The sequence below is a fragment of the Chrysoperla carnea genome, chromosome 2 (genome assembly GCF_905475395.1).
Source record: "Chrysoperla carnea chromosome 2, inChrCarn1.1, whole genome shotgun sequence".
NCBI classification, from domain to species: Eukaryota; Metazoa; Arthropoda; class Insecta; order Neuroptera; family Chrysopidae; genus Chrysoperla; species Chrysoperla carnea.
In genome coordinates, this window is record NC_058338.1 from 5,151,510 (window position 1) to 5,175,410 (window position 23,901).

Consider the following 23,901-nt stretch of genomic DNA (forward strand, 5'->3'; position numbering starts at 1 on the left):
ACAGGGATATCCCAAGAGTTACGGTCGCCATCAGTTAGAAAATAGAATACTAAGACGAAAATTTCTCTTTAATTCGATCCGATGAACGGATATCCGTTTCTTACTAGCCCCCTCCTTCCATTGCCTTGCCACAGTGGCGCGCTTCTGATTGGTTGTTAATTTACTTAATAATAGCTAATTACCCATGCATCGGATCAACAAATGGAAAAAGACTTTCTGTCGTAGATTCTATACCTGATGAAATAAGGGCGCCTGTTACTCCTGGAACACTCTGTATAAAACATATTAGATACCAATGCGATTCTTGCGAAGTACCTAAGAGTAATAGAGTGTTTCACTTCGGCTAACTTTGGCGAGGAGAATCCTCGAGAGTGTGAAACAGGGTCTACATTTTAAATTTCCTGAAAGCGTAATTTTTAATTCTAAACAATTTCAAAAAAAAAAAAAAAATTAGATAACAGTGATTGCACAAAATTGAAGGACGATTTTTTTAGCTATATCCGAATAAATACATTACGAAGCAAAATCTACAGTCGTGATGATATCTTGCATAACTCGATTGTTAAAAACATTTTTGGTTTGTTTTCAAAGTAGCCATCATGTGTCTTTCAATGTGGTAATGTAGTGCACAATTTGCGAATTAAAATCGGAATTAAAATTTGTTATTAAGGATGATATTTGAAACTTACTTTCCTAATATTTCGCGACGCAAATTAATATTCAAATTTCTGAAGCAATTGCCCACTCAGTTATAATTTTGGTAAAAATTTGAACATACAAACTTGGGATTAAACTTAGTATACCTTGATATATACATATACACAGGGTATATAAAGTAGCCAAATTGATTTTAAATTTTGAAACCCAGCATAGAAGTTAGAATTTCTCTTCAGATTTGTAACATAATCTACCATAAACATTTTTTATGATAAAAATTTTATTGTTTAATTTTAAGTTACAGAGACAAATTTTTTTGAAAATTATTCAGAAATACTATTTTTTTTTTAATACATCACTTAAATTTACTTAACAACAATTATAAAAATAAAAATTAACTACAACAATTCAATATAACAATTAAAAATCACATTGTTTATCTTGCGACACTTGAGGTGGGTAAATAATTAACAACAGCAGGAAAAATTAAGTAATCATCGAAGTGTTATCATTATCAAATCAATACACAAAGCCACCCATCAGAAGAATTACTTGACCTGTTAAAACATAAGATATTACTGATTTTAATTCAAAGAACGAGCGCTTTTCAAAAAATACGCAACGCAAAATTGCATATGGACGTTTAACCTTACTCAAGTTTTAAAAGTAAATCGACATATCGAGTTCATAAGGTTAACTCTTTAGAAGTACTCTACACCCGGCTTCGATTATCTGTTTCGCCGCACCTGAGTTTAACTATTCTATAATAGGCGTAACGATAAGTATTATATTTGATTAAAAAATCAATATTATAAAATTTTTTATTAAAGTAAAGAAAATTTTAAAATCAATTGAGGAAATGAACAGCGTATGAATTTTTAATTAATTAATGTCTTTGTCGATTCTATGCAAAAATAATGATATTTATTTTTATGACGTAACTATGCAGTAATATTTATCAATTTTTTTTTATATCTAGAAATTATTTCGAAACATATTTCGAATGAAATAAGACGATTTCATTCCTAGAAGAATGGAGTAAGTTTCACTACTAAATTCCTTACACTGAAATTTTCTAAATGCATTTTCTAACGTGGTGTATACTTCCTAGAAGCAACAGTAGAAATTTTTAAGCTTATGATCAAAAGGGTTTACATAAAAGTAATTTAAAAAAGACTTTCATTCCAGAATGAATTTTTGTTAAATACCGAGTTGAGACACAGTTATTTCGAGTATCGTGGTATTTATTTCAATAACTAACCATTTCATCTAATATTTCTTTACAAATAATGCGATTTTAACAGAAAAAATGGAATGAAAGGTGAATCGTTAAAACGTAAATCGTTGAAGAGGTCAGAGGATGTAAAAATTTGTTATTCGTGAAAAAAAGTTGAAAGAAATACTCTGGAATTTATTTTAATTCCAAGTTATAGTTCTGGAAAATAGCGCCAATAAATCGTACCGATTCTAAGTGTTTAATACACTTATAACATCAAAAAATACAAAAAGTAGTAGGAACAATTTCTTGGGATAACTTCAGATACATTTTTTGGAAAAAACTTAAATTTTCCTGGAATTTTGCCTAAATTTTTCATTTAAAACGTAAATCGTTGAAGGGAGCACAGAGGACGTAAAAATTTGTTATTCGTGTCTTGATTTCCATTTGGTACGATATAACGATAATCCAATTATGGTTATTGAAAACAGAATAATTTCTGACTCGCATACAAATTTAAAAAAAAAAGTAAATAAATCGATTACCAGCTGAATGTAAATAAAATTAATTCAATATATGGTCACTTAAATCTGACCATTTACAGGTATTGACACAGATGTATGACAGACCGTCTGTCAGTGGCCCTAAATACATTATTATGAATCATAACACTATTTCACAACGTTGAATTCTACTTTGAAAACTGAACCAAAAAAATTTTTTACAAAAAAAAATATTAAATTGAGATTCAAAACTCACAAAATTTGTTTATCGTATAAAATTATTTAAAAAATATTTCCACTTTATCACAAACATTTTCACTGATTGTTTATAAAAAAATAAATTAATATTTTTGTTTATAATTATTTTTTGTAGTACATGAACATCACTGTACAAACGATTAAGGCAAAATAATATAAATGTGTGCGATGAATGCGGGCTAAGAATGTCTCAAGAACACATGGATCTCTGTGTGCAAAAGTAGTGTTACAACTCTTAGTCCGTGGTCGTCATAAAAGAAGTGGTAAAATCAAATCAAATGTCCATGACGATGTGCTCTTATGTAGATAAAATGTGTAACAATAACAGATATTAAAAGTCTGTATAGGTATTACTTTTTATCATATATATACATAGTGTTTTATTTGAAAGCATACCAGCGATCGATGATCGATCTTGTGGCGGTCACTCATAATTTACGTTACACATTACGGGGGAAGAGGGTTAACAAAATGTGTCAATGGGTAAGGGGGCCAAAAGCTTTGTGACGTCATGCCGAAATCGTAATATTAAACGTGAAAATACATAAACAATATGGTAAAATTTTTCAGGTGAAATGATCCATCAGGAAATTATGTTGATCAAGTGACAAAAAAAAACAATTGACTGACTTAATTGTTGAAATACTATGTATAGACAGTGTTGATTACTCTGTCACATTACACATACATACATGTCACACATATATAACTGATATTCCCATATTAATACACACTACAAAATTTTCACCTAGTTAGCGCCCTTGTGGGTAAACAGTGATGTTTACAAGAAAATGTTTCAAACAAAAGTTGTTTATTTTTTTATAATGAATATTTTTTACATTTAAACTTTTGTTCTATCTCTAACTGTTTACAAGATTGAACCCAATTGACCTATGTTGTTCATTTACGAACTCGACCTCACTTTTTACGTCTTAAGCACGCTATAAAAATTTCAGCTTGATAACTCCTTTCGTTTTTGAGTTATCGTGATGACAGACGGACAAGCAAAATACTTCCAAACGTAATAAAATTAGCTCAAATTGATTGTAAAAACAGAGTTACAATCTTTTAAAATAAATCTGACTTTCCGTATGATTTCACCGAAAGGCATCAAATATTTTGGGCCACTGTGATTACTTACCACGCCCTCCCCTCTTTCTACAAATTGTTATAATGCTCGTGAAAGTTTTAACCTAGAATTTGTGACAGTTTTTCTTGTTTGAAAGGACGAAAAAGCTCACATTAGCCCCGGAAAATCTTATTCTTTCTCATCCGATTTGATTTACTACTCTTTAATCATTTTTAATGTCACGTCACGGGTATGTTTAAGAAGGATTCATATTAACAAAAAATCACTGGAACTTAACTGTGACAAAAATCTGCTAATACTTCTACAAAACGTCCTCCAAAAAACATTTTTTTAAAAACACTCTATACAAATAGGGCATTTAACTCATGACTAAACTTGTTTCTATCGTTAAAATTATGTAGGCTTCAAAAAATAAAACTGCACTACGCACGTGAAGCCTTTTTACAAAATACAACATTTATTAAGTCAGTGATTTAAAATATAGCCTTTATTAACTGAAATCCCTTGAGGATCATACTACAAGAATCACAATTCGATGAATTTTGATCAAGATGAATTATAACTTGAGTTTACACAAAACTCCCACACGCATCATTGGTTCTTTGTCTGGTTAGTTCAATGAATCCTAAGAGCTCTTCAAGATTCATCGTTTCAATTAGTAGCTGTATGTAAAGTAATTTAAGGTATTTTTACAAATATGGATGATAATTCGGTTTTATAACGGGTCAAAGTCATGTATTTAATGCATTCCAAACGGGTCAAAGTTATTTGTTTGCACATCGAAGAGGGTTGATGATCTTTTCAATAAATTGGAAGTCATGCTATTTAATAAAAGAACAATACCGTTTAATAGGTTCGTTGTCTTTTAATTTATTTCAACGTAAAGATTCATCATTTTCAATTTTGGGAATTTTTTTAAAATTATACAGAGTGTTTGATAAAGTAGAAACGAAAATTTGCATACTTGAAAGAATTGAAATAAAGAAAATAAAAATAGGGTATATTGTTATCTTTTGTATGGAAAATCTTTTTATATAATATAGTATATAAAATATATCAAAGTATACAAAGTTTAGTCCCAAGTTTGTAACGCTTAAAAATATTGATACTATGAACAAAATTTTTGTATAGATGTTCATTAAATCACCTAATTAGTCCATTTCCGGCTGTCCGTCTGTCGTCTGTCCGTCTGTCACCACGATAACTCAAAAACGAAAAGAGATATCAAGTTGAAATTTTTACAGCTCAGGACGTAAAAAGTGAGGTCGAGTTCGTAAATGAGCAACATAGGTCAATTTTGTCTTGAGTCTGTAGGAGCCATCTCATAAACCGTTAGAGATAGAACAAAAGTTTAAATGTAAAAAATTTTCCTTATACAAAAATAAACAACTTTTGTTTGAAACATTTTTGATTTTTTTCATCTTGATTTTAGAAAAACACCTGTATAAGTTTTTCGAACATGATATTTATTAATTTATGAACATGAATTAATCAAATTTAACTTATTATTAGTTTGTAAATTGACATGTTTGTTTAACAAACAATTAAAATTTTAAAATATTATCTTATCCACGTTTATAAAATAGGAGATAAGAATACACGAAAAATGCAGTGAATAAATAAAGATCCATAGACCACTGATATATTGATAAACTAACAAAATATTTCGACATTTATTAGTAGACTAGAAGATACCCGCCCGCTTTGCTGGACAATTTCTCCTTTTTAAAACCAAGACTATCACGTTATAATCCTCACTTATCCTTTCTTTAGTTCACAATTTTATGGTTTTTAATTTTTCGGTGGGTAACTCTTCAAAATGAAGTTTTGCCTATCATACTCACTGACATTGTGACTTTCTGTAGGTCCAAACATTATAGTTACCGGATTTTTATACTTTTTGGTTCAAATTTACCACATCCACCTGGTTTCATTAAATTCCGAAAAAAAAAAATTTATTCGATCTTCTCGATTTTTGCAAAGGGGTACCCCTTAAAAAAATTTCAAAAAATCGAAAAAAATTTTTTATCTTCAATTTCGATAAAACTCAGTTTATAAGGTAATTTTGACCCAAAAAGTACAAAAATCGGGTGCATTTGTTGGCTGGTCGAATAGTTTTTGAGATAGGGGCTAAAATCGATCCAAATATTGCGATATCTCATAAACTCTGCATCCAATCATTAAATTAACCGGATTTTTATACTTTTTGGATCAAAATAACCCAATCCACCTAGTTTCATCAAATTCCGAAAAAAAAAATTTTTTTCGATCTTCTCGATTTTTTCGAAGGGGTACCCCTTAAAAAAAATTCCAAAAAATCGAAAAATTTTTCTATATCTCCAATTTCGATAAAACTTAGTATATAAAGTAATTTTGACCCAAAAAGTACAAAAATCAGGAGCACTTGTTGACTGGATGAATAGTTTTTGAGATACGGACTAAAATCGATCCAAACATTGCGACATCTTAGAAACTCTACCTTAGCTTAGAGAAACTCTGCCTAGCTTAGCTAGGCAATAGACCTTTTCATCGATTTGCTTTTGTTTCGGACAGTTGTCAAAAAATTACTCAACTTAAGAAAAATAAATATATTTGATCTTTTTCAAGAAGCGCTTTCTGACAAGGATAGAAGATATAAGATATGTCTTTACTTGATTGAAAACAGTCCGAAACAAAAAAGAATCATTTTGTAAATGAAAAGTCCTATTGCTTACATACAGTTTTTGACTTTGAGAAGAATTGTATAATTAAGTTCAAATATTTAAAAGTTGAATAAACCAAAACATCTAAGTCCTAATATCCATTAAAAATATAATTAAAATTTCATTTAAAAGTTAATAATTTTATGATATTTTAAATAATAATTTGTTGATGATGACACCACCACAAAATGAACTATTATTGACTAGACTGACTACTTGAAATAATCAAAAAAAAGTTTTTATAAATTTTATAGGACATTAAATATAAAAGATTGCCTTTGAAGGATAAAAATACTAATAATCATAAATCATAATTAATATAAGTAATGTACACAATAATACCATATATAGTTAAATCAAATAAATAAATATAAATACTATCAAACAAGAACCTTCATTATTTTGTACTCGTACGTTCTACGTTCTTACACACAAAATAATACGCGATATTGTTGAGAAGCTCGATGTATGAAATATTAGCCCAAGAGATAGATATTTCATTGTTTAAACAGAATGATTAATTTAAATTATACAAAAAAAAAACTGCAAAATATTAGCATATATTTTTATATTAGTGTCAAATAGTAAATTATAAAGCCACCCCTACACGATCAAAATTATCTGCAATATTTGGATTAACAATATGGAAGTGCTAATCTTCATCAATCACTTTTCTATACATAATCCCTATCCCTATTCTTATCCCTATATATTATAAATGTGAAAGTAAGGATGTTTGTTTGTTTTTTACGCTTTCACACAAAACTATCCAGCGGATTTGAATGAAACTATACAACAATTAAGTCACTCAGAAATAACTATTTTCTACTTTTTAGTACAATAAAAAACAGTCTAAACAACCTGGCGAGGCACAATAAAGTCAATATTACCTGGATCCCCGGACACTCTGGTTGGAACGGTAATGAGAGAGCAGACAAGCTGGCCAAACTGGGAACTGCCATGGCTCCCACTCAAGAAAAGCTTGCGAGGATGCCATACTAAGAAGGCCTAACAGATTAGAAGATAATCTGAAAAACCAGCAATTAAAGGCATGGACCAGCTACGAGGGAGGGCGAATCGCCAAAAGCCTGTTGGGTGAAGGAAACTCGCTCGGTAACAGAGCCGAGGAGATCTTGAAACTAAACAGAGCTGATATTAGAGTCATCGTAGAGTAACTCACAGGGCATGATAACCTGAACAAGTTCCAACATCAGATTGGAAAAAGACAATCTCCCGCGTGTGACAGATGCGGAGAAAATTCAGAAGAAACATCGATTCACTTTCTCTGTTACTGCCCGGGTATACTGCTGTATGAGCGCTCATACAGCAGCGAAGGAAATGGTTTGGTCCGGCCATAGTCGAACCAGAAGAAATTAGGAAACTCGACGCTAGGCAAATCCTGGGTTTCAGTACATCAGTTGGTTATAATAGCCACTTAAAAGTGTAGCGGGGATAGAGTACAAGGGTCTATTTGGTTAAGTGCTCTGAACCATTGCTTCGAGGTCCGATGCTCGAGCATGGCCCGCTAACCTCCATACTCATACTCACTCATTAGTACAATAAAAGCTTGTTCTTTAAGAAATAAGTTTTTTGATTATTTATCGCTTGGACTATAACAAGTAATATATATATATATAGAATCTTGTACAAACATATGTGCATACATGCCTACATGTATCAGAGTAATACGTTTATTTATTACTAATTAGTAACTATTATTCAACTCAAATTAATTTATTATAAATTATAATTATTAATTTTTATATAACATAGCAGCACACTTAAATTTAGTTTTAAATATCATTTGTCAAAAAATATTGATTTCAATATATTTGTGATGGCCAATGCCATTACCCAAATTAATTGTTCATTTTTATATGGAAATTATGCAAAACTCATAAAAAATGATTTTAATTTGTAATTAATATCAATAATTAGCTAAATTTTATCAAATATTTAGTATCTTTGACCTTGGAATTTTGGTAAAACGAATATAATGGAGAGTATTCATGAGTTTTTAACTTTCCAAAATATGGAAGTTAAAATTGCAACCTGTTCGATTTTCGAAATTCGCTAACAACTTAAATCAATTTACAATCAGTTATTGTTTTATGGTAGTCCCCTCAATATTCTAAAATGACACCTACTAATTTGATAGGTCTGTGAAGTAACAAATCTTTCTATTTTTCCCATAGCCACATCTCCCGAATTAGGTCTCAGATCGAAATTTGTTAAAGAACTTTTCCATTTGTCTTGATAAGCTTAATTTACTGGTATAATTTTATGCTTTCAATAACAGAACACGCTGTATATATATATATACAGGATGTTTTGCTTTTTACTTGACATTTGCTTCAAAGGAAAAATGTTAATTTCAAAGGCACACATCTTATACGGGTATTGATGATTGGTTAATTACAAATCTAATGAATAAGAAAGAAATAATCAATTTTGTACAATAAAAATTCTCGAACCTTGGAATTTTGGCTCTTGTACGTAAATAATGAATCAAAAAGTAAGTTAGAAAGATCAAGTGAAATTGGGCACGAATCACAGGCAGTGATATAACTGAAATTGGTCACTGGTCGGTAATGTTTATTTTTTTTTTATAAGTTCACCCAAACATCAATCAACATTGGCATTTTTTCAATAACTATCATTGCCAATATTTTCAAGAATTTTTTTTATCAAATTATTTGAGTAATTGAAAACTGATTATGCACATATGTGTAATTTCCTGGTGTAATTAGGGGAATTTCCCCTTAATCTACTCTTCATTAATAATTCAAGGATATGAATTTAGAAGTAATTATAGGTTAAGATCTAAATTACAAATTATTTGTAAAATTTTCCTTGAATATTTCATTATAATTTCCACTAATTTGTTGGAAAGTAAATCAAAATTTTTCATTCTAAATCTTAGATTTTACTCTCATTTGCGAAGAATGTTCGAATAGAAGCTATTTAAATCAAGTCATGAAAAACAAAATTGTAATACCGTTCAAAATTTGGAGATTTAAAACACGACAAAATCAAAAATACAAAAAAAAAACATTCTGTTCGGGGGTATGATAAGAAAAGGTAGAATATAAAATCATTGCAAATCCAAAAAAATTTAGATCTTGTGTTTCAAAGCACGTTGAATTAGAAAATGCAAATAAATGTCTGCTACATTGTCGTTAGCCCATCCCCTTACGAAATTTTTTTAAGATAAAAGGTTGCATCACATATTATTAAGGAGAATAAAACGGAAATTGAAAGAGCCAACGAGTTTGGTAACTAATTTTGAAATTTTTGGAAAACAATCTATAAAGAAGTATCCCAGGGGTAACGAACGCTTTTGTTGCATCAGGTAGTAAATAAAATTTTCATGCGAAAAGTCCTTTTCCATTTTCTGATCCGATACACTCTCGCGTCTCACTCTCGGAGTTTTACTATTATCTTGCCGATGTAGCGCGCTTCTGATTGACTGCCTATTTTAATAAACAGCTAATTATCCGTACATAGAATCAAAATATGGAACAGGACGATTTTGTCTTAGAATTGTATTTCCTATCTGATGCAACAAGAGGCGTCCGTTACTCCTTGAACACTCTGTATAGTAACTATAATAGAATTCATAGGTGTTGCTACGAATTTTTGATAGTATTTGGCTGAAAATTTTATATTTAACTCTCATTGAAGAAAATAGTACAAAAATTGTCGCTGGGCTTTAGTGCCTCCTCAATAATTCTATTGTATCGACGCCTATGACAAGGATTTATTTTTAAAAAAATCAAAAATAAATCATTCTATTAACAAATTTTTCTAAATATTAAAAAAAAGTTAATTGCAATTAACTGAAAAATGAATAAAAGTGACCTCAATATTATTAGATAAAGAAGTTAACCATCAATCAACATTGCAAGGTTATAAAAACAAATATTGCTAAAAATAGAAATGTATTTTGACTTGACTTGTTCTTTTTAAAACAAAACAAAAAACTCACTAGGAGATATTTGGTTCCCCAATAAAACATATGCACTTGTTATTTAATAGTTAATAAGACAAGAAAAAATTAAGTTATCAAAGCTATAATTAAAATGAATACTGAACTCCCAAGTCATTTCTGGATAATTATTTTTAGTATATTTGTAGGAGAGATTGTATTTATCTAAGTGCATTAACGTTTTTGTTATCTGAATTATTGTTTACGAAAAAAGATATCATGTATCGATTTGTGACAGGGAGCATCCTTAAATAAACAATGTGGCCCCATATACAGGATGACTTTTTTAAGTTGACATATGCGTGAAATTCGTAAAATAAGTTCAATCGAAGAAATGCTTCAAACGAATAATTACCCTAAAACACTAGCTTTTTAAGTAGCTTTTCAAGATGTTTTAAAGTAGACTAATGCTACAATATGAGACTAGTGTGATCTCTATAGACCTAATAGTTTCCGTGATAAAGCCTTTCAAAATTTTTTTTTTATAATTTTTTTCGACCTTCGCAATTTTATGTAATATAATGTCGTTTTGAATGAATTTTGACAATAATTAACACTAGCACACTCTGTCGGAGGTATGTGGAACTACATCCCGCTAGAGTAGTTCTACATATCTCCGACAGAGTGTAGTAGTTCCAGTGACGTCTAAAATATTACAAAATATTGCAAAGTTAGAAAAAATGATAAATTTTGAACAACTTTATCTCTGAAACTATTGGGTCTACAGAGACGATTCTAGTATCGTTTTATAAAGTGTCGGATAGTATAATTAATCAACCGCATATCCGTCTAATTGGACTCCCTTCGAGAAAATGCGCCGTTTTTGTACAGTTATAAGGCGAAACACAATAAAAAAAGATGTTTATGAATCAATGGCATCATACCCTGACGGACTTTGGGGCTAATATTTCGATTTTTAATTCTCACCAAAGCAAAAGAAAATAATGGGGTAATTTTTCAACAAAGTATCAAATATAATTAAAGCTTTTTATTTAGTTTATCTCAGAAACAGTAGTGCTTAGAAAAACAAATATTTATATACAATTAAGCCATCATATGTGCAACATATTTATTTGATATGCATTTAATACCGGAAGTAAAAATTATCACTTCCGCAATTCTTTTATCATAATGATTATTACATTAACTTGATACATTACACCTCTGTATCAAATTCGGTAGTTCTGATTCTTTGCAGGGTTGTTTATGATGTTATTTCAATGAATAATCCAAGTTTACCTCAAGCACCGAACGCAATCACGTCAAAAATCGAAAAATACGTGAACATTTCAACTTTTTTGCAGATTTTTCGATTATAAGGGGTAAAGTAGACTAAATTTGCAACAATATGAGAGTAGAATCGTCTCAAAAGGTACTTCAAAAACAACTCCTTGATGGTTATAATCGAAAAAATCTGAAAAAAAGATGAAATTTTCACAGGTTTTTTTGATATTTGACACAGTTGCGTTGGTCCCTCGAGGTCACAAACTTGGATTATTCATTGGGACAATATCTTAAACAAGTCTGCTAAAAATCAGAACTACCGAATTTGACATTAGCTCTGATGTATAAAGTTACGTCGATTAATTTTGAAGGGATTTATCTCGGAAAGTATTGAGTCTACAGAGTCCATTCTCATCTCATATTGTAGCATATTTAGTCTACGTTAAAAACTTCCTGAAAAGGATTTACCAAAAAACTAGTCCTTTATTAAGGTAATAATCGGCAAAATCCAAAATGTTCACGGATTTTTAACAAAATTCCGTTCAGTGCTCGGGTCACAAACTTGGATTAGTTATTAGACCCCAACATCATAAACAAGCCTGTAAAAAAATCGGAACTACCGGATTTAATGCAGATTACTCTGTACTTTCGGCTCCCCGTACTTTCAAACCACAAAGTTACAGTATTAGATTGGGTAGAGCCTAAATAGCCGAGCGGTCAAAGGCGTTAGACTTTGACTGTTCGTCTATTTAAACTTAGGTTGCGGGTTCGAATCCAGGCAGCGGCAGTGTGAACAATTTATAATTAATGGGAGTACAGAATTGATCACATTGTCGTCGCTTGGATAAAAACGAAGTTACCAACTCCACCCACATCAATATGTAATTGTAAGTTAAATAAATAAAGATTAACAAATAATGATATGGGTGGCCTCTGTTATAGGTGTATATGTCAGAGAAACGGAGGTTAAAACCCATTATTATTATTATTATATTGGCAAGGAATAAACATAACCCAAAAACAATCATACGCGTTTTTAAAAAACGCGTCATTTTCATAAAACATGTTCACGAAAACCTAAATAGTAAAAAATCAACAAAAATTCAAAAAAATATTTACCTGTTTACTTTATTACTATTATAATTATCTTCTCCAACACTTTCCAAAGAATTCATACGACGTCTTTTTAAATTTGATCGCGATCGAGTTCGTGACCGACTACGCGTACGATGACGTCTTCGAGATCGTGGCATCTACAAAAACGCAACGAAAAAACATATTTAGATTACAAACAAAACATCAGGGAATTGAAATATTATACATTTATCGAAAAAAAAAAAAAAAATATTATGATGAATATATCCAGGAAGAATCTAGAAACATTTTTATTGAAAATACATTTGACATTTTGAATTTATACAAGAAAATTAGTTACCATAGAAAATTTATTGAATAAAATTATATATTTTCACTGTTTTTTATCAAAAACTTAATCACAACGGGCACACTTATCAAAAAATATACAAAATTTTATTAAAACAAGAAATCTGTAACACCAATATGTCCGCCATTTTAAATGACTTGAACATGGTTACAAATACCCATTTAATTTAAATGAATATGGATGATCTTTGTCAATAATTTTTTAAATAAAAATCAATTTTAAGGGTACTTACAATGTTTATATTTGTTGGATTTAAATTAAACCAAAAGTAATTAGCTAAACGTAAAACACAATTCCAAGTTTTTGATGCAGAACCTTGAATTAGTTGACTGCGTAACAGTGAACTAAACATTGATCCAAGTGTGTCGTAAAAAAGATGGCTAGTTTTCGAGTCAACAGCCGGCGTCACATAAATTTCATTTTTATTTTATCAACATTTTTACAAAACTCACGATTTTTTTATAATTTATATTAAATAAATTGCATGTAGGATTAAAATTGTTAATCAGTTTTATTATAAAATTAAGTATTTTATTTAACTATCATAAATTATTTTAGAACACAATTGTTTATTTATCTCTTTCTATTGAATCCAAACATCATTGCAATGTTTACCTACGTACGCCATAACTGTTTAAAAGTACAGACAAAACAAAATCTCTATGAAGTTAGCACTTTAGGACTTAATGCAGCATCCATTAAGTTATTTAGTTTTAGGTTTTTTAAATAAACTTTCTATATAAAGTATTTCAATAAAGACCTATTCATAAAATATAAACACAAATAAAGAAAAAAGGCTTGTCGCCATTGGTTGAATAACTTCTTTATATCAATTTACTTCTATAGTAAATTAAAACTTACATTCTGTAGTAAATTCCCTTCTAACATAATTGGCATATTTAGTTTGCTTGAAGTTTAAAAATAACTAGTCTATGAATTTATTGGATTTTATAGCAATTTCAAGTCAAATAATTTTATTGCTCGTCCATTTTTAACCTCTACCTTAGTCACTTTCGGTTCGAGATATTCATAATTCTAAAATTAGTATATGAAGGTCCCCTTATTTCTAAATCAAGGTGCCCTTTCTTAAATCTCTGCCGCTTTAGTCAAGAAGCAAGAGGCAAACTACAACTTTTTTAAATCTATATTATGGAGTTTAAACTTAGTGGATAAGTTCCTTCGATCAAGGTAGGATTAACAATGTTGAGGCCCTTAGGTAAATTCTCGTCAGAATGCATATTTTTTTTAGTCTTAGTAAAGATTATAGAGTGTTTAAGGCCCCTTGTGGGTCCTTTCTCATACAAATTTGTTTTTCCTCCCTGATTTTTTTGTCTTCACAAATCAACTTGGCACCCCCTTCAACTTTTGGGGTCATAAAACAAATTTCTCCTTGGCAGTTGCCTACTCTTCCTAATGCCTATTGCTTAATCCGACTCTGTCTCTCATAGCTAAATATGTACTTAGAAATAAACAAACAACAATATTTTTATAAATAATTCAAGGAAGGTGACAGCGTTTGGGCAGTAAAAAAATACAGCATAGTTTTATCTATGGTATACACCGTTCATTGACACTGTTGCCAATATTAATTTTTTTTGTTCATAATAAACATTTTTCTCGTATGTCGTATGTTGCACGAAAATTTAAAACAGGTTAGTAATATCAATTGATCACCTCAATTATATACTTTCTTTTAAATTTTAATGAGAAAATATTTCCTTTTATAGATGAAAAAGTTTAAACTAGAAAATGAATAATCTTAAAATTGAATTTTTCAATAAAAATTATTTGAGTCTGATTATTTAAAAATGAGTAACATATGAACACCTGAATTTCCTACCTTCGGACCCAATAAGATAAAGGAAAATGAGGAAATTCTTAGGTATAGTTTAAAAACAAGGATAATAGATTTCTAAAAAGTTTAAAATGTCTAATTTACTGAAATTTTTTCATAATTGACGGTGAATTCTTATAGAAAAAATCAGAAAATGAAAATGTGTGCCATCTGCAGGCCTGGACCATCGTCCAGGATCTCGCGGTAAGAAAGATCTCTTCACACACAAGAGCCGGAGATTCAAAATAACGTGACGACGAAAGCTGAGATCGTTCTCACAATTAAAATTCATCAAAAACTATTTGAGATCAACTATGGCGCAGGATATTTCGCGTACTTCTGATTTCGACACTGTCATCGACACATTTGCAAAACAAAATGCTCGCAAGGTTAACTTTTACGCCTAAAAAGGTCTCGCATGACCCAGGATCTTGCGTTGGCTGACGCCACTGCTACTCGAGAGAACGAAAATGGTAGTCACTTGTCTGTTTCGAATTTCGCGTTTGTTCAGGCAAGATATAAATGGAACCTAATTAACTGTGCCTGTCAATTCTCCAACGATGTAGGCAATATGTATTACGTAAATGTATACTATACGTATAAAAGCAATAATTAGTGAATTACTTACTAAATCACTCTCTTGGATTCCTCTCCCGGATCCACACTGACATGATTTTGAATGCATAATAGGTGGTTCATTAGATTTATGTTGTTCATTTTCAGGTTGTTCACTATTTTGACAACTTTTTGCGCTTGATAATCGCGTACTTTTTTTAATCAATGATAAATTCTTTTTAATTTCACATTGTATACTTTTTGCTTGTTTATCGATCCCTCTTGAAGCGAATTTATCAACTGATCCAATTCCAATAGCATCTGTTGTCCGATCATTACGGGTCCAATTCATATCCGTTTGATTCATCCCAGGAAGATCATCTTCCCTTATTGTAAATGAAGATTCATTTTTTGGGTTTTTCTTTTTATTTCGATTTAAACCTCTACAACGTTTACAATCGCATTCAGCGCTTGATATGGAACTTATGGAATTATCAAATGATTGTGATCGACTTCTTATCCGCTTCAATTTGTCCCGGGCATTACTTTTTTTCAATTTTTTTACCGCGTTAATTTTGTTTTTTACAGTAGTCGTTCTATATCCTTTTTGGTTAATAACACGAGTAATTTTTTTTATATTCTCGCCTATCAATCCATTTTTATATCGGCCGTCTTCTTTAGAAATAAATTTTTGGAATAAATCAGGATTTATCGGATGGTCACCATGTCTCTAGAAATAAATTTTATTCAATTCACATATGAAAAAGTGAATCGCACATTTCCCTCGTAATTCCGTTAATTAAAGGGAAGAAAAATTATTGTTAAATGTAAATAAGAGTTAATTTAAAAATGTTGAATACCTTCTTTATTTTATTTTTTCTCTTCCGATGGTCTTCTCTGCGATGTTCCGGGCATCGACATTTTCGTGCCATTATTTACTTCGATGAAAAAGAAAACAAAATTTTTTGATCAAAACATAATTTATTACGGCTTGATTTTTATGTACGCTATAGTTTCAATATTCGAAGGAAAAATATACGAAATTCAAATATTTCATATTATCGTCAAACAATTTGACATTTTCCAACTATATGTTTTAAAATTCTTTCACAGTTTTTATTTTTAAATGAATATTTATTGTAAGACAAAAAATTTACAACTTGATAAAATGGAAAAAATCTTTAAAACATCATATGTCAATAATGTCAAAATAAAAGACTGATTTTTTTCCAAAATTTTTACTACCTAAGTTGGATAATTAAACAATATATCAATTGGTGTTATTTTAAACAAAATTACCAAAAACTGTGAACTCATAATTGGGATACATTTACAATTTTGGATAATTAGTTTTTTTTTTAACGAATATTAAACAATTATTAAAAATGACGATTTATTTGCAAACGTAGGCAATGAAGATTGTTTTTATGTAATCACTAATGCCTAACTAGTTTTAAAAATAGTAAGCATGCCGATCGAATATTTTAATCTGCCTTTTTAAGTTGTAAAGTCATATAAATCCTTATGAAAACTGTAGTACCAAATTTTCCTCTAGGATAACCTTCGCTTTCCCTCAAATTTCGTATAGGCGAAGAAAATTGAGTTTTTCTCGAATTTCCTTATAAAAAAAATAACTTTTGTTTTAAACATTTTTCGCCATTAAAAGAACAAAAGTTCAGATTACATTTTTACTGGAAATGTGCTCGCTATAGATTATTGAATACTGAATAGATAAATCTTAATTCTTGTTTGCATTTTAAAATGATTTGACCGAAATAGTTTTAATTTAAAAAGTGAATGTGTTAACTAGAATAATGCATTTTTTATTTTGCAATATGTGACCTACTTGTTCTCACAACAAGGTAAATCAAAATTATTAAATCATTGTGAATTATTAATATTGAAAAGAAAAACAGTTTAGTCTGCATAGTTAGATCAACCATTTCATAAAGGATCCAATTGTCACTTAAATAATACAGGTTATATAGAAGCTCGTTACTCTTGTCCATAATGCACTAAATTATCGGAGTTATTTTTTTATTGAAATAGGTTCAGCATCACGTACTGAATGTAAATGCACAAAATACTTACAAAAATAGGCGGGGGAAGTGCCTCCATTTTATGGAAAACTGTTTCGGGATATATTTAACAATTGGCAATAAAGATATTCAAATTCAAATTCGAGAAACCCCACCTATTGGGGATAGTAATTCGTACTAACGAAAACTGGAAGTGGACCCGTTTCCAGTAGTTTCAATTTAGACTACCAGGTTACTTACCATTTATCAATAACAATTTAATTGATAAACAAGGGGATTTATAACGGTGTTTGTTTTTATGCTTAGGATCCCTAAAACCTTCACTATTGATCAAGTTCAATGATCGTGCTTAAAATTTTTTTGATTTATCTCTAGTATCTTGTTATTGTTTTTAATAAATAAAAAAATGTATTGTAAAAACAAAACTAGATTTTTTGTTAAGATTAAATGGTGGGAAAAATGACTAATACAAGAAAAAGTATTTAACATTACAACAACAACAAAAAATGAAGTAGCCATAGACATGAAAAACTGGACCGCATACTCAAATCCATCACGTATTTTAACTATTTGTAAAAGGATCCTTTTCGGATCAAGAATTAACTTTGAATATAAGGTCTATGATAGGTTTTACTAAACCTGAAAATTTTCGTACAAAATCATTATAAAACTGGAAATAATTTAACGGTACTATCAAATAAAAATTTACTAAAAAAATATCTTTATTTTTTATTACATACCTATAAAATCAGAGATGTATTCAGGAACATTTGTTTTATCTTAAAATCTTAAATTTACAAATTGAGCTGCTATTTTCAAATTATATTGAGTATTTACAAACAATTAAACTAGTTTCAACAATTAAAGTACATTTTTTAAGTGATTTTGCCACACTATATGAAAATCTAGGTAAGACAGCGCCGGATTTAGACACTGGACCCTATGGGAAATAAAGTTTTTTATTGGAAATTTCAATGATGGTCAACTTTTGTTCTGTTATTAAAATTAAAGACATTGGATATCCATTTTGTGAAAATCTACGTGTAGATGAAGCTGTTGAAAGTTTTCTGTGCATTTGTAGACCTCCACAAAATTTTTGTACACAGGTCTCCACATCGGTAAATCCAGCGATGAGGTAAGATTTTATGATTTAAAACGTTATGTCTTTAAAATGTCACATCAAAAATATGACATCAGGAAGCAATTGTGTTAAGTGTAATACTTTCTGTTTGTTTTGAGGATCGTTTCTTAAATAATACATGTTCGAAAATATAAAATACTACAAAAATACATGCAATTGCGATATGGTATCCACCATACGTCAAAAATTGATTATGTGGTCCAAAAGCCAGACCATTATCGGAGACAACAATCTGTATTAAAAATACTTGAAATATTAATGCAAAAAATGTATTTATACCAAATATTAAGGCATAACTATCTTCAGGTATATCCGATGCGACAATAAAATTGGCGACTGTGATCATAACATGATACAAGGCCCCAAATATGATATACCCTAAATACGAAACCCAAATACTGTCAGTTAATGCTGATGTAATTAATCCACAGCCGCCAATTGTCGAACATACGGCCAATATAATTTCACCATATTTATCCCAATCGATTTTAACCATTCCAGCTACCACAGATCCAAGTGCACCAATTATGGTTAGAATAGCTGTAACACCTGCGTTGTACATGTTTTTCTCAATATTTTCTGTACCCTCTTCCGTTTCGGGAGATAATGTTAACCATAACGGTTGTATGTAACTTTCCACTTGTAGAAAACCGCATGTTGCCATTGCCCACCATAAAGACCATTTTATGATTTTTAAGTTGGTATACGCTGTTTTTGTATGATCCCAAAGTAGTGAGAATGCAAGCTTACTTTTCTTTTTGATACTTAAGTTACTTGTTTCAGGTGAGTTGAAGTATAAACTTTTGGATACTGATGGTAATAAAACCCAAGACCAAAATGTGGCGCATATCATTGCTGTAAAATATACATGACTTATGATTTTTAAACATTTTCAAAATAAGTGGACTTAACAAATATACCACAAGAGCACTAAACATTACAAAAAGTTAACTGTATGCGCCCTTAGACAGGTTGGATTATAGTGGCTGCCATGGGATGGGACACACTTAGACCACAGTCCGTTGTCCGGCCACTACTCCATGAACCAATTGGGTGTTGTTTAGGAACAACAGAAGTGTTTTGATGTCAACGAAGTTAAGATCGGAGAGGTCGTCAAAGAAAGACTGACTCAAGCGAGTCCATCTCCTCATGGCAAGAGTATAGACAGTGACAGAGAATATGAAACATCTTTTCTTCCCCCTTCCCACTGTGACAGTTCCTGCAATAGTCGTGATACACTGTCAGGCCCAGTATCTTGTAATAGCCGCAAAAATTTTGCTTATAGAGGCCCTTTAAAGCGAGACAAGATTTTCGGAACGCCTGCGATTGTACTCAGACCATGTCTGTCTTGTAGTGTCACAAGACAAGGAGGCACTCAACATCACTTTAATAACTTTGGACTTAAGTAAAAACTTAGGTAATAGTAAAAGAATATTTTCTCTAACCTGAAAAACTTAAATAATTTAATTGCATGATGTTTAAAATATGAAAATAAATAAAACATTGTGCAACCACAGCGGATGTAAATCGACCAGATAAAATAGCGATTCTCGTACATGATGTAACAAATTGATAATGTTCTTTTGGTACTTTTGCATAAATATATGTATAATATGCAACTTCAGCTGCCATAAAAAATCCATAAATAACCTGTAGACAAAATAAAAATATATTATTTTATTATTATCCATAAATTATTGATATGGAAATCATTAATTATAATTAATTTGCTAATTAACATAGTATATATTAATTTAATTATTATAAACAATCTATTATGGAATTTTTTTTCTTATAACAAATATAAGTTTTCATTTTTATAGACTTCGTGCTAGGAAGAAAGTAGTGCTAACTTATTAAGTAGTTGTTATCACCTCTAGATCGCAATAGTTCTAAAATTTTCTCGAAAACTACGAGTTTTTTGAATATAGTTCATTCGATCATTAATAACTCTTTTTAATATGTTAAGAAATATCCCAACTCTCATTTTTACCTCTTGAACGAAGGTGAAAATTGAAAAACCTTAATTTTTGAGTAATTAAGATCATTTTTGTTTTTGCCCAGAAGCGTAAAAGTTCTGTGTTTTTTTATAGAGATTGTTTGGCGTTCACACCAAATTCTTAACGAGTGAATGAGTTGAAGTTTTTAGCCCTTTCGTTCAACAATGGGACACTATTTTCGGGAAAATTAGAAAAGGCTCATTGTTATCCCTAAATGCTGAAAAGTAAATAATAAATTTTTCTGGATTGCTTCAAGATTGGTTACTTATAGTCAACAAAATATTCGCAAGGTCACGCTGTACGCAATTTCGATAATTAATAGGTGAATGCAAATTCTATCACATACACGGGAATTATAAAAAAGCAATAGCTCCATGAGCCATGACTAGGAAATTCGCTAAAAAAAAATCGCATGGTTGTATGATCATGCGTTTAGGAAGCAAATGATAATCAAGTTAAGCGCACGCGTATTTTAACACAAATATTAATTTTTTTATCTAAAAAAAAAAACAGTTGCATGGTATTTGTCATGGAGGCTATAAAAAAGGAGAACGATCGCTATAGAAAATATTGTCCTCAAAATATGGACAAAATAAGTGAGGCGCTGGGATCGCTAAGTTGTCTCATTAAAAGCGGGCTGTTGTGCGCTAATTTCAAATGATCTATCAACGTTTAATATACGTTCATATAATATCATTCAAAGGAAAAAAAAAGCAAATAATGAAATTATTATTAATTATTATTATTATTTACTAATGAATAAATTATAAATTATCTATTCTACTTTATAAATTTATATCTATACTACTTTATAAATTTGAATGGCACTAACTTCATCTACTTGTACTCATAAACAGCTAACTTCGCAGATACTACTTACCGACGACAGCGCGGCTGGTGGCTGAAAAATGAACTATAAATTCTACAAATTTTCAGGGATCGTTCTCCTTGTCTATAACCTCCATGGTATTTGTATTTATTTGACATTTAACATATTTTAAGGTTATTTTTTTAAAATGTTTTGCCGGGTTTCTTCAACTGTGAAGTGCTAATAAAAAAGCGCTATATTTAAATAGTGAACTAACTTACTTCGACAATTTGTATAAAAATTACACCACGTGCCCATAATAACAACGACCAAATAACAATACCCGAAACACTTAACGATACAATTAACGGCTTATAACGTAAAAAATCGGTTATTAAAAACACAAATATTAATAGAGCAATATAACTGTATGTAGCAACCGGATAGATATCTTGCATCACAGCCTCTTCGGTTAAATTGTGCCATTGTGTACTTGTCAAATATTCATAAATATATGGTTCTGATGGTCGAAATTCTTTTAAAAAACCAAAAACACCCAATAACAATGCAATTTTAAACCATGTTGTCATAAACTTGATTTTAACCATTTTTTTTATTCACTAATTTACTAGTGTTATTAATTATGTAATGAAAATATATTTAAAATGAAACCACCTTTTTAATTACGTTTTTATTACTGATTAAATAAAACTGATTATAAATATTATTTAAAAATTTTTATAAAACGGAAATAGATATAATTTAACATTTTTAAAAACATTTATTATGATTTGTGTTCACTGTCAAAAAGTTTCAATTCAATCGAAAGAAGAGTGTTTTAGTTGTTTTAAGAAATCAATCGATGACGCACGTCTGCTTAAGTCAAATTGTAAACAGAGCTCGGATATGTGCGAATTTATAAAACTTATTACATATAATTATTATTTTTAATTAGTTTGTATCTAAATATTTTTATTGCCAACGTTAAATAATCCTGTCTACCATAGATGTCTATACATAGTCTAAATCGCTAACCTCATGTTTGCGATGTCAGTTTTTCGCTAGCTATCACTAATGTGCTTAATTCCGGGACCAGGTCTCCACATTCTTGAAACCTATTAGAGCTAGGTTCATTTTGATCACAAATTTGAAAAGTATGATCCAAATTTAGTAGGATTACATACTTGGTTTATCAAAATTGGATAAAATTTGAATGTGATAGAGCAAAATTAAAATTTTTGGATTCTGATGACGTCATAAAGTTAAAAAATTCGATTTTTTTGATAAAACAGGCAAATTTGATCCGATCTTATTGGAATTTTTTTTTGAAACCCACTAATTTTGGGACATTCTTTTCAGCTGCGATGTCAGTTTTTCGCTAGCTATTACTTATATGTTTAATTCCGGGACCAGGTCTCCACATTCTTGAAACCTATTAGAGCTAGGTTAATTTTGATCACAAATATGAAAAGTATGACCCAAATTTAGTAGGATTACATACTTTGTTTGTCAAAATTGGATAAAATTTGGATGTGATAGAGCAAAATTAAATTTTTTGGATTCTGATGACGTCATAAAGTTAAAAAATTCAATTTTTTTTTGATAAAACAAGCAAATTCGATCCGATCTTATTGGAATTTTTTTTGAAACCCACTAATTTTGGGACATTCTTTTCAGCTGCGATGTCAGTTTTTCGCTAGCTATCACTTATATGCTTAATTCCGGTACCAGGTCTCCACATTCTTGAAACCTATTGGGGCTAGGTTAATTTTGATCACAAATATGAAAATTATGACCCAAATTTAGTAGGATTACATACTTGGTTTATCAAAATTGGATAAAATTTGAATGTGAAAGAGCAAAATTAAATTTTTTCGATTCCGATGACGTCATAAAGTTCAAAAATTTGTAGGTATAAAAAACTATGTTAATTACTTAATAACAGACAATATAAAAATTAATGTATAAACAAATATTTAATTAGCTATTTATCGTAATTATCTGAAGTAAACCTTTTTTTTAATTACTATTTCAATTGTCGTTATTGATTGCAGATTGATACATTATTTTCCAACGTTTTTAAATAAAAACTATCTTATCTGTTGCTAATTGCTTTAATATTTAAATTAAATCATATTAAGGATATTAAGGACCACTTTTATTAGATTCTATCAGTTTTTGAGTTTATATGAATGAATTTTATAAAGTACACAAAACATTAATGAAGTATTTTATGATAGTAATCTTTGAAATCGAAAAAATAAAGGAATAAACCACTTTTACAAATTTTTTATGACACTATTGGGAAAATTAATTAGAATTTTATTAAAGAACAGGAGCAGAAACCTTTGCTAAAACTAAAATTTTGTTATATAAAATGAATAATAGAAAAAGCAAGGATGATTTCTTCCTCCCATTTTACAGTACCGCCCAATGCCAAAA

The 23,901-nt window shown here is 29.9% G+C and overlaps 2 protein-coding genes across 4 annotated transcripts in view; both read right to left on the bottom strand.

Moving 5' to 3' along the window:
- The window catches only part of LOC123293886 (dual specificity protein kinase CLK2), a 48,632-nt gene extending 32,214 nt beyond the window's left edge, over positions 1-16,418 (bottom strand). For 2 of the 3 annotated variants that reach the window (XM_044874868.1, XM_044874867.1), the window contains exons 1-3: positions 16,332-16,418; positions 15,545-16,201; positions 12,758-12,891 (exon numbers count right to left, since the gene is read on the bottom strand). In XM_044874868.1, the coding sequence (XP_044730803.1) occupies positions 12,758-12,891; positions 15,545-16,201; positions 16,332-16,403 (863 nt within the window). In that variant the 5' untranslated portion in view covers positions 16,404-16,418. Of the gene's footprint in view, positions 1-12,757; positions 12,892-13,314; positions 13,507-15,544; positions 16,202-16,331 lie in introns of those variants that run through there. The other variant, XM_044874873.1, reaches the window with a different exon arrangement.
- Positions 16,419-18,214: 1,796 nt separating this feature from the next.
- On the bottom strand, positions 18,215-22,095 carry LOC123293890 (thiamine transporter 2-like). Its single transcript, XM_044874876.1, has 3 exons — positions 21,741-22,095; positions 20,097-20,301; positions 18,215-19,506 (listed from the first exon to the last, which is right to left on the bottom strand). The coding sequence occupies exons 1-3, from the start codon at positions 22,065-22,067 to the stop codon at positions 18,704-18,706; spliced, it is 1,335 nt and encodes a 444-aa protein (XP_044730811.1). The 5' UTR covers positions 22,068-22,095; the 3' UTR covers positions 18,215-18,703.
- Positions 22,096-23,901: the final 1,806 nt, after the last annotated feature.

Coding starts and splice junctions, on each gene's coding strand:
- LOC123293890 (XM_044874876.1), bottom strand. CDS start 22,067: ATGGTTAAAATCAAGTTTATGACAACATGGTTTAAAATTGCATTGTTA. Junction 20,302..21,740: donor TTTTTATACAAATTGTCGAA/GTAAGTTAGTTC, acceptor TTTTGTCTACAG/GTTATTTATGGATTTTTTAT. Junction 19,507..20,096: donor AAATTATTTAAGTTTTTCAG/GTTAGAGAAAAT, acceptor TATATTTTACAG/CAATGATATGCGCCACATTT.